The 11834-nt window shown below is 41.5% G+C and overlaps 1 protein-coding gene across 1 annotated transcript; it reads right to left on the minus strand.

The window, feature by feature from the left end:
• Positions 1 to 1777: 1777 nt before the first annotated feature.
• On the minus strand, positions 1778 to 5588 carry LOC119290648 (30S ribosomal protein S1, chloroplastic-like). The gene is made up of 7 exons (XM_037569274.1): positions 5252 to 5588; positions 3843 to 4118; positions 3118 to 3198; positions 2662 to 2943; positions 2471 to 2581; positions 2302 to 2388; positions 1778 to 2175 (listed from the first exon to the last, which is right to left on the minus strand). Exons 1-7 carry the CDS (start codon positions 5522 to 5524, stop codon positions 2089 to 2091), a joined length of 1197 nt encoding a protein of 398 aa, XP_037425171.1. The 5' UTR covers positions 5525 to 5588; the 3' UTR covers positions 1778 to 2088.
• Between the last annotated feature and the right edge of the window lie 6246 nt (positions 5589 to 11834).

Below are 11834 nucleotides of genomic sequence, written 5' to 3' on the forward strand. Positions count from 1 at the left end.
AGGAATTGACCTGCGCCGGCGGCCGCGATCGTGGTGTTCAACTCCGATCCGGCCGAGAAAATGTGGCAGTGCGTCGTACGTGTATATCTACCTGTGTATGGATCTGTATCGGTTAGTGGGGGCAGAAAGCAATCGACGGCGACGGATCCATGGGCACTCGCGCTGCGCCCGATCGACCAGTGCGTATGCTGTTTGACATTCGAGTTCAAAAGGGTGACAGCAACCAAAAAGAATCCTCGCTTCTCTTTCCTTTACATTAGTCTCGCCAAGCACGTACTTGTCCGGGTGAGCCGGTTTCCGCTGTGGAATTCGGCAGCTAGACTGACTCCTGCGTCCCGCCTTTTGAAGAACAACGTATGATCCATGAGCATGCACGCTGAAATGTGGGAGGAAAAGAAGGAACAGCAAGGAAGAAGTCGAGAGTGCATGCCATGCATGTGTGGATGTGATCGGTTCCTTGCGTGGACTGTGTTGCAAATGTATATCCATGGCGACCTGATCCTGATCGATGGTGCATGTGTCATGTTATCATGCCATGATACCTAATCCTCCTCTTGGATCACCTCGATAGCTGCAGGTCAATGTACCCTCCATTTGTCTGAATGCTAATCATCAACAAGGAGCATCAATGCCCAAGCCATTAGCCAATGACCCCTGACGAGGCCACGGAGGACATGACATGCGGGTTCTCAAGCTGATGTGCATGGCTCACCTGACGCAGCTCCATTGCGATCTGTGCGGAGACGACAGATCGAGCGAGGTTGCTTTCTGCGTTGGCTCTGCGTCGTCGTCGACTCCCTCGCGCGCGCGCGCGTGTGTGTGTGTGTGCTGCAAGTTGCACGCGAAGGGTGAAAATTCCAATCCCCACTCACGGCGGAGACCGATCGACGACGCACCGGCGGCGGGCGATCGGTCAATGTGCATCAACAGTTAGTCCACCTGAAGATACCATGCATGCTGGGGGGAAAGCACTTAACTCATCCTACTGAAAAACTGGGTTAGTAATTTGTAGTGGGTACACGGGTTTCAGAAAGACGCATGCACACTGGGGAAAGGGACTGACACTAGGGAACTAAGTTCGGTAGCGGAGCTCCATCCTCAGGTCGTCCTACAGATGCTCAATTAGATGGTTCAGCAATCAGCACGCGTGATTGAGCAGCGCGATCCCGGTTATTCGAACTGGATCGATATGAACCGCAGCGGCGAAATGTGAAGGCGTTCTGAAGAAAACTACTGAGCAGAGTTGACGGCATAATCTGTGAGGTTTGGCTAGCTAGCTGTAGGGAGAAGAAAAGAGCATTTGATGTTTTGCATGTGAAAAATAGTGGAGGGCGCTATCAGTGAAACCTGTGAGGTTTGGCAGCTTGACATGTTTGAACAGAATGGGAAAGGGGGACACACACAAACAAGCAGACGGTTTTAAGTTGCATTTCAATAGCTCTTCCTGTGGCTCCAGGCAGGCGCAACTTGCTGCATAAAAGAGGTTTATCCATCTTCATTTGTCAACCTCCGAAGTTACAAAAGTGGATATGCTTCCCTCTCTTGTTTCTTTCTGGCACTCTTTTGGTGAAGCAGCAGCAGCAGCAACGCTCTTTTATGGACACAAATACTCCCTCCGTTCCTAAATATTTGTCTTTTTAGAGATATCAAATGAACTACCACATATGGATGTATATAAACATATTTTAGAGTGTAGATTCACTCATTTTGCTCCGTATGTAGTCACTTGTTGAAATCTCTAAAAAGGCAAATATTTAGGAACGGAGGGAGTATATCGGAAGACAATGTGCTGTTAATGCTTTAATGGGGTTGTGGCCAATGTGCGCTTAAGCCAGCCCTTTTTGAGGTGACTGACTGTACACGCACACCCTTTTCTCCACGAAATGGATTGATGGCTTTACAAAAGGGGTACAACTTGAATTTCTTTTCCGCCGTTTTTCAGCACCTTATACTTCATACACAATGATACAGGGCCAAGTTGACGAGGGGAAATTATCTGAATATGATACGATATTGTCTTCATCGTGCATTCACAAAAAGATGAACTACCAGGCATCTCTGGAATCAGATGCATTCTTGCTATTGCACCTATTCGTCCGTGGGTAGCCCTTCCTCCTCTGCTGTGTCTGATGACAATGGACCTAAGATACCCTCTGAACTGAGAGACAATCCACTCTGTTAAGAGGTGACACAGGAAGACAGACAAATTATTTCAGTCACATGTTACTCTAGTGTATGAAAAAAGTTGCGTAAACTGCATCACGTCGGTGCATAGCCGTCACATAATGGTTATAGCGGTACCTCCGGCTGGAATCTTAACATGTCGGCACGAGCCATTGCCTCTGCTTGAGCTATTCTCTGCCTGAATATCTGCGCCATCTCATCAGCCTAATTTGGGCATAGTAAACCAGTATGTCAGTTTGTCTGTTATGACATATTCCGGTGAAAAGGTATTGGCCCCATTACTTACCTTTTCAAAAACCAGCTTCGGGTTACGAATCATGTCACCAGGTGTTGGCTCAAGCTTCTTTGTAGAAAGGCTAACCCGGCCCCTTTCACGGTCGTGGCTTAGTATCATAACCTAATAACAAAGAAAGTCCTCCAGCCTTAGCTATAGAAACAGCAAATTGGCATAATTTACAAGTAAGATGACGGCATTACCTTGAGGGTATCTCCTGGTTGAAGAACTGTCGAGATATCTGCAACACGGTCATGACTAATTTGGCTGACATGCAGAAGTCCATTGATTCCGCCGATATCGATGAAGGCACCATAAGGTTTTAGGCTTTCAACAGTTCCCAAAACAACTGAACCAATACCAAGCTGGGCTTGGCTGTCGGCCATTGCCTTGCGATTACTGAGGACAAGCCTGCCTTGTTCCTCATCGACCTCCACAAACTTCAGAGGTAGCTCTTTGTCAAGCAGCTCTTCAGCAGTTGTTTTCTAATCAAGGTCAAGCAACAGTTAGTGAAATAGTGAGCAGCTAGTCTAAGGATGGAGCAGCCAAAACTCAACCATAGTATATCAGGATCAAATTGGTAAAAGACAGCTCATGCAGCAACAAAACCATAGGATATAACAATGTTTTGTAATAGGAGTATAGGACTGTGAACCAACCGATGACACTTGTGAAAATGGAACAAATGCCTTAAGGCCCTCCACAAGAGCCACCACACCTCCTTTGTTACCACCAATTACCTGCAGGGCAACATTGCAATCTGAGCACACGAATAAAGCTGCCTAGACTAAATCAGTGCTGCAATTTCACCCCAAAAAATAAAAAAACAGTACCACAGTATCTAAGGGGGCATGAGTCATGCATATCAAAGTAACAACATACATACATGTGGGCCGGACAAAGGATAACGGAACTTGCAGAAACAACAACAGAAATCAGGAAAGCTGTTGACAAAAGCTATCCATTGACATGCTTTCATAAAATGACTGGTCTAAACTTCATAAATTCATTAGCAGTCACACATGAACAAACTAGCAAAATCATTACAATCCAATGAACAGATGATAACTACTTGATAAGAAAGCCATCCTAAGTTAACAGCAGCATGAACATTGGGATTATTAACCGAGGTCATATACAAAGTAAATCTACACCATAAAGACCCACTGAACTGACATTCATTTTCTAAGGAACACTGGCTGCTGTTGCCAGGCAGACATTCAAAAAGGCAAAGTCTGATTTAATTAACACAAACAAGGGGCAGGAAGAGGCAATGCTTTCTAAATATTTAGTTTATAATAATTTCTACAGGAGAAGTTATTCAACGGTTAGGGAACAATGGTTATAGCATGGATATAGGTCCTTCTGCAAGTATTTTACTCACTTTACCCGTGATAACAACATCCTCTGCCTGAAGCTGCCTGCACCTTTCCCAAGCAAGGTCTTGCTGAATTGATTGTAAGCTCAGAATCAAAGTTTCATCATTTGGGTTCTCATCAATTATCATGAACTGCTCCACTAAACCCGGCCGGATGCCTGCCTCCTCTATATGGTCAATATCGAGAAGGCATGCCTCATCTATAGGCAAGAAAGCAGTAGCCTTTGATTGGATGTCAATAAATGCACCATTTGAAGTGGTCATGAATACTGTCCCTTTAATCTGTAGTCATCACAAGCATGCAAGATATTTTTTAGATGTCAGGAACAGTGTGATACAAAATTTATCAAGCTAATTAAGAAATCTTATACTATCAGCACCAGCGTGCCCAAAACGTAGTGTGTTGCACAAATAGCAGAGGAGTACCACATGTAAAAAAAGGAGATAATAATAGAATTGTTGGCACTAAACTAAAAATAGTAATGGAGAGCTGCAAATCCAGCAGATCTTCCACCCCTCGCCATTGGTGTGTACAATGCTAATATTAAACTGGTCGCTTGCGCGTATTTAGCACCTTTTTAAATCAAAGGCGTGATTTCAGGTGCGTTCGAGAAAAAAAATCCAGCAGCTATGCAACTGCATTTTGTGTCCATGTGCATGTGCCACACAACAATATGCAAAGCAGACTGTTCACTGTAATACAGTAATTTAATAATTCGCTGGATCTGCTTAATTCAATATCACAGACCTAGTTGGAGGGGACTTAATTTAGAAAAACACGCAGCAATCAGTCAGTTGCTGAAAGTATTGTGTCAGACCAGAAATAACCGAATTGGCTAATCTTTAAGTTGCTCCAAGGTCCCACAACTCAGGAATTTCAATTATATTTCCATTTGATGTAAGAATATAGCTTTATTACTCCCTCTGTCCCATAATGTGTCACTCAAAAAACGTCTTACATTATGGGACGAGGGGGTACTTTCCTTCAGAAAGCATTGAACAAACAGTAATGGTGCTGTCGTTCTAGATTACAGAGTAGTACCACTCGCCCCTCAAAAAACAAAAACGATAAGGAAATAGGAAACTAATACGGCAAACCCATTCTAGTTCACTTGAACATTCTATTCGAACCTACGGGCATAACATTTTACAGGAACATGAGAAACATAGCACAGTCAAAGTTAGTACAAAATGAAAATCTGAAAAACCACAAGCAGTAAGAAATATGACACGTCTTCAGTACTAAATAAACTTATGAGCGATCTAAAGCCAATTAAACGAAAATCTATAAGCAACTATAAGCAATACAGGTGACGTACTATCCCAGTCCCCTACTAGCGATACGCAGTTGAGCACCCATTGCTATCTGTTCCACATGAAACGAGCGAGCAGGAACAAGAAGAGGGGGGGATTACGAGTGAGCCAATGTCAGTGTCGATGTCGGTGGTCTCGACGGCGGATTCGAGGTCCTCGGGGGAGAAGGTGATGCCCTCCATGGGCGCAGTGCGGCAGCGCTCGGAGGCCTCGTCGAACAGCGTGCGCATCCGCTCCCGCTCCTTCTCATCCTTGCTCAGCACGTACGTCCCGCAGACCAGCGCGGACGGCCGCATAGGCGCCCCGGGGCGGCGCGACGCGCCGGAGAGTGGTGGGCACGCGAGCCCCGCGACGTGCTGGACCAAGGACGCCATTCTCTTCTGCCTCTGCTGGGAATGAGGAACGGGCAGAGAGGAGGGGGCGTGGCTGTGTTATCCGGTGGCCGTGGGATTTGAGGATAGGAGATGATTGGTTTTTGGGCCAGGCCGCTAGACTGGGCTACACCTGGGTTCTTCCTCCCGTCGGTGCGTGTAAAAAAAAGGCCGTTTTGTTTATTATCTATATATATATATATACACTAGCAAAAGAGTCCCTTCTTCTCAAAAAAAAAAGCAAAAGAGTCCGTGAGTTGCAACAGAAGAAAAAAATACCATAAGTCCCTAACTCGGTAATCATGACTGAAGACCTCAATAGGTCCACGTCCTTTATTTCAACATGACATTCCATTTGTGTTGCCGATTATCCTCCTTCCCACCATCGCCGATGATGGCTTCAGTGCTCACACAACCATAATGCGTTTGAATATGCTTAATCCAAAGGTGTCTCTCTCTCGGCACAATATGAGCAATTTGTTTTTGTTGTGAGATATTTTTAGATATTTTTGTGATATTTTGATGAGGCATGAAGGCATTGTTACTATTGGTTTCTTTCGTCTTTAATATGGTTTTGTTCAGGTGTTCGTTTGCAATCCAAATGAATACCGGTACAAAAAAAAGGACGGATCGTTCTATTGATTAAGATTGCACCCTAAGTAGGATTTTAAAAAATATTTAACGGGTAAAATAACGTCATATTTAGATTCTGCATATTTTTCTAATCGAATTTCATATATAACATGTTAAAGTTGGAGTTAGGGTTTGAAAGATATGTATATTTAAAAACATTTGTTTTAGATGGACTTTGGGTTGGTTTACAAAAATATCAGGGGGTTTCTCTTTAATTCATGTCACTATGTACTACGGGTTAATTATCAGAGAGAGCAAGGGGTTTTCTATGAAACTACAATAACGATCCATTTCCCTAACTTAAAGGTGGACTACGGGGTAATTACCATAAAATGCAAGGGGTTTTCTACAAAATGCAAAAAAAACATTTTGTTTTCTCTACTTAAGTTGGATTGCAGATTAATTAATATCAAAAACTGGTTTGTTTGTAAAAGGGACGATGGATGTGCAGAAGCAATAGTCCCTTTATTGTCTACTAGCAAAAGAGCCCGTGCGTTGCAACGGGAGAGAAAACATAACACACACTCTTAACTCAACAACCATCACTCAAGACCACAATTGGTCCATCTTCTTTATTTTTGTGAGGCATCATATTTGTGTTGCCGCTTATCCTCCTTCTCACCCTCGCCGGCGATGGCCTCGGTGTTCACACAAAACAACAAAAAAACGTGTGTTGAATATGGTTAATCATATAGGCGTCTCTCTCTCCTTCTCTCCTCCCTCTCCCTCTCTCTCTCTCGCTCGCTTTCTCTCACTCTCGCGATGAGAAATCTGTTGTTTTCCTTGCGACATTTTTCAGAGGTATGCACGTGAAGTTATCGATGTTTTTTTTTCGTATATGGTTATAGTGGGATGTTTATTTGCTATCGGGATCGCCGCCGATATGAAAAAAACGGATCTTGCGCTATAAATTATAAGTTTGCTTCCATAAAAATATTTTAAAAATATTTAACAGGTAAAATTAACATCATATTAAGATTCCACACATTTTTCTAATAAAATTTCATATATAATATGTTAAAATCGAAGTTACGATTTAAAAGATACAGATAATTTAAAAAATCATTTGGTTTGACTCAAATATATTCCAAAATAATATTTAAAGATACTTAAGAGGTAAAAATAATCTCATATTCATATTCTACATATTTTTCTAATCAAATTTCATATATAACATATTCAAATCGGAGTTACGGTTTAAAAGATATGGATGATTTTAAAAAGCATTTGTTTGACTTAAATATGATCCGCGGATGAATTACCGAAAACATCGGGGGGCGTTTTGAAAAATGTAAAATAATGGTTCGGGTGTGACTTAAATCCGGACGGCGGGTTGATTTCAAGAAAAGACAGGGACTTTGTGTAAAATACGAAAATAATGATTCGTTTTAACTTAAAACAGGACTGCGGGTTGAATTCTCTGAAATAGAGGGACTTTTCTAAAAAATGCCATGACGGACGGAAGAAACCCAATTTGCTTTATTATTAGGTAAAGATAAAGATAAAGATATCTATATCTACTAATAAAGCAATGTGTGTTCCTCTAGGTTTATTATCCGTTCATTTACATTATTATTTTTAGTTTTTTTACTATCCGAGGTGGTACCAATTTTAAAGATTTTTTACGTTGAGTTCCGTTGGTTTGTCCTGTGTGGTGACTTCCGTCCGTACGTCCTGGGTCGGGGTGTAGTTTCCTAACAAAAAATTCGTCCGTCCCTTGCATGGGCCAAACTGGACCTGATACACATCTCTTTTTTTCGATCAATTGGGGAGCAGCGAAAAAACTATTGCACTCGCGTGAGATTCAAGCTCACAACCTTCCACGTGGCATATAAGTCCGTAGCCAACCAAAACGTGCCTTGGTGTTACAAAATAAGGTTTCTAACCTAATTGTCTCACCTCGGTTCTTTATACCAAATTCCACCATTTTATATACATTTGCCAAATTTTCTGAAATATCAATAGGCTTGATATGACTACGACTACAGCTGGTGTTGTTGTTGTTCAGACGTCGTCACTCGTTAATGCAACACAGGAAAAACTAATTATGTGCCAAAAATACTTCAATTTGGTATTTATAGTAAAGAAGTTGGGGCTTTTGCTACGACTACGATAAAAGTGCAAGTAGAAGATCTGAGATAGGCTCTGTCTAGCCGAAAGAAGAATACCAAGATAAGGAAAGAGAAGAATTGCATATGATAATGCATGCACCTGATCCTATATGCATGCACCCGACGTGGCTAGGCAGCGCTCATGCGCTGGATGAATTTCTGAAGCGCATCCACCATATTAGGTAATTGATGTGACATGTCATTTTAGCCTACCAAAAAAGAAAAGTACGTAGTCTTCTATCCTCAGGTTACCTTAGCCGAGAGACCACGTGCATTTATTTGGGGTTTCAAAAAATTTAAAAAGTCATAACTTTTTATTCGAGTGTTAGAATTTAGATCCGTTTTTACTATTGGATTTCTCGCGACGAGTTCTTCAAAAAATAGATCACATATGAGTAGGTTTCGATAAACTTCTTTTTTCGAGCAACTTTGTGTCCTACTGAGGCAACTTCAGTGCTATAGGAAAGCAACTCATTTTCCCCATAGTATGACTACCTATCAGCGGAGGATCCTTCTAAAATTGGTTACCATGACTATCAATTGACTAGCTTCACCTCTAAGTTTCCTGCCATAAGGACAACAATCACCCAAAATGTTGAGATCGGCCTCTCTAGACACCTTTAACCATCCAATGACGATCACCTAATTTGTTTGAACAAGTCCGTACGTCTGAAATCCTTCAGACTGAACGACGAGGGGGCATTCTCAAAGTGCCTCAGCGCTCATTGCTCCCTCCGACATCAAGTTGGATCCCATCTCCTCAGACATCAAGAGGAGCAGAATCCGCAAAATAGTTTCGATCATACCAAGGGATCCCACACAGAGGAGATAAATTATTGATGCAACTCTATGACACAAACTATGGTAATGTTTCTGTCAATGATGATTGGGCAACTGGATACATGATTTTAGACAATTGTATGTTGATTGTGGGCAACTGGTACATGGTTTTAGACAACTGTATGGTTGATTGTGGGCAACTGGATACATGGTTTTAGACAACTGTATTGATTATGGGCAACTGGATACATGGTTTTAGACAACTGTATGGTTGATTGTGGGCAACTGGATACATGGTTTTAGACAATTGTATAGTTGATTATGGGCAACTGGATACATGGTTTTAGGTAACAGTATCATTGATTGTAGGCAACTATGATACCTGGAAAAAGGGATAAAGAACATACACGTGTTCATTTTTTAAGGGGGTCACAGATAAACTTAATCCCCTAAAAACACTTTGTGGTTTTAGTTATGTCCCCATGACCAGCTCACACTGCTCCCCCTCTATGATCATTTCGCCAAGTATTTACGATCGTACCAAGGGATCCCACCCCGAGGAGATGGAATTCTTGATGCATCTCTATGACACAATCTTAATCAAAAGGTATCTAAAACCTTTACATATTATCCAAATTATGGACTTGGTAATGTTCCTATTCATGAGGATTGGGCAACTAGATACATGGTTCTAGGCAATTGTATAGCTGATTGTGGGCAACTATGACACCTGATAAAGTGATAGCGAACACACACATGTTCGTTTTTAGGGGTTCACAGATAAACTTAATCCCATAAAAAAACTTCATGGTTTTAGTCATGTCCCCATGACAAGCTCCACCCCGCCACCCTCTATGATCATTCGCCAAGTGTTTACGATCATACCATTGGATCCCACTCGAAGAGAAGAAATTCTTGACACACCCCTGTCACACAAACTTAATTGAAAGGTGTCTAAAACCTTTAGATATTGGCCAAATCGTGGTCTTGGTAATGTTTCTGTTCATGAGGATTGGGCAATGGGATACATGATTTTAGGCAATTGTATGGTTAATTGTGGGCAACTATATTATCCTTCATGTATTGTGCATAAAAAAGGAGATCCAAGTACCTTTTTCTATGTGTTTTTGTTGCTTTTGTTGTGTGATAGTTGTTCGGAAATCCAACCGTGATTTGTGTGGTCGCCGAGGTCGCCTGCTGCCTCCCTCCGATGGCGAATCACGACGAGGTGCAAGTGAATCCCCTCCCCTTTCTCACTTCGTCTCTTCGACGGTAACCGATAGAAAAATGGGGTGGGGCGGCTCTTCCACGAACTGCAATGGTTATCTCTTTTTTGTTTTTTGGAAGGGGCCTCACCATTCCTTCGGTCGCCACACCAGTCATGAAAGCACCTACGCGCGATTGTGCCAAATCGAATGGCTTGGGAGGGTGCGCTCGACGTCCCTAAATATTGCAGCTGCACAAATAAGCATTTGGGGACAATTTGTATGTGAATTTAGTGAGCATGATAGTCATGGGAGGCAGCTTATAATGACTTATCGTTGATAGGCAATCATAGCAGACAAACTAAGAAGAGATTGCTCTCCTATAGCACTAAAGTTGCCTCTTTAGCACCCAAAGTTGCTCAAAATAGAAAGTTTGTCGAAACATATACATATGAGATCTAGTTTTGAAGAACTCATAGCGAGAAACCCAACGGTGAAAACAAATCTAAATTTTGATACTTGAATCAAAAGTTATGACTTTTTGAATTTTATTAAGCCCAAATAAATGCACGTACTTGTTCTTTCTTGACTGATTTGTGTAAATTTGGCAGCGTTTGATGGAATGAGGAACATATTCTTTCCTTTTTCGTAGTGTAATCATGACATAGAATGCTAATTACTCCTTTTGAGTGTGAGCTTTTTGTCGTGTACTGCGTGCGCTCGCGAAGCCCAATTAGTGCAGTTGCACTGTTAAGTATTTAGGTTATTTTTTTGGGATAAGGAGTGTATTAAATTGGTCTGTTATATTTGGTACCTACTGATATGTGAAATGCAGATGTTATTTACATTAGTAGAAAGTTATGATTGTAGGAGAGATATATGTGTTTGAAGTTTGTCGGTCAACTTAGATGTGTCGGCCATTATATAAAGGCATGTAGGTGCGACCATGAAAAATAGGTTATATTTTATGAATAGACACAATATGTTTTTAGGATAAGTACCCGTATCAAGTTTTGGGGGAAGCTGTCTAAAAATTCCTACGTTTTGAAGAAAACTTTAGAAAATCTTTGTGTTGCGTTTTCTTTGCGAGGAAATTATTTTGCACATGAGTACCATCATCGAGATTGGTTTCCTCGTGTTGGACCGTAAGGGTCAATCTCTCTACTTCACGTACATCGCGTGAGCGGGCGAGAGGTTACTGTTGCTGAAAATGGAGTATCGTGAAAGGTCGGACCGCAAGAACAGATCGGATCCTGTCAACGAGGTTCGGTCTTTATCAGGTGGTATCAGATTAAAGACCGAACCTCGATGGCGAGTAATTAATCTCGATGACAAACCATTAACATAATGTAGGCAGTGGGATATGTTTAAATTGATTTGATTAAAGGGCCTTGGTTATCTTATGTATAATTTGTTGTGTGGTTTTAGGGGAGCTTATGTTTGCTCTTTTAGTAGTAATCAAGATTAGAAAAATATAAGTTGTGCTATAAAAAATATATTGGTAGATTCGTATTTGAAAGAAGCTTTCAATAATATTATTTTTGATGCATATAAATTATATTTTGCTAGTCAAATCTATGGTTA

The sequence above is a fragment of the Triticum dicoccoides genome, chromosome 4B (assembly GCF_002162155.2).
Source record: "Triticum dicoccoides isolate Atlit2015 ecotype Zavitan chromosome 4B, WEW_v2.0, whole genome shotgun sequence".
In the NCBI taxonomy this organism is placed as follows: Eukaryota; Viridiplantae; Streptophyta; class Magnoliopsida; order Poales; family Poaceae; genus Triticum; species Triticum dicoccoides.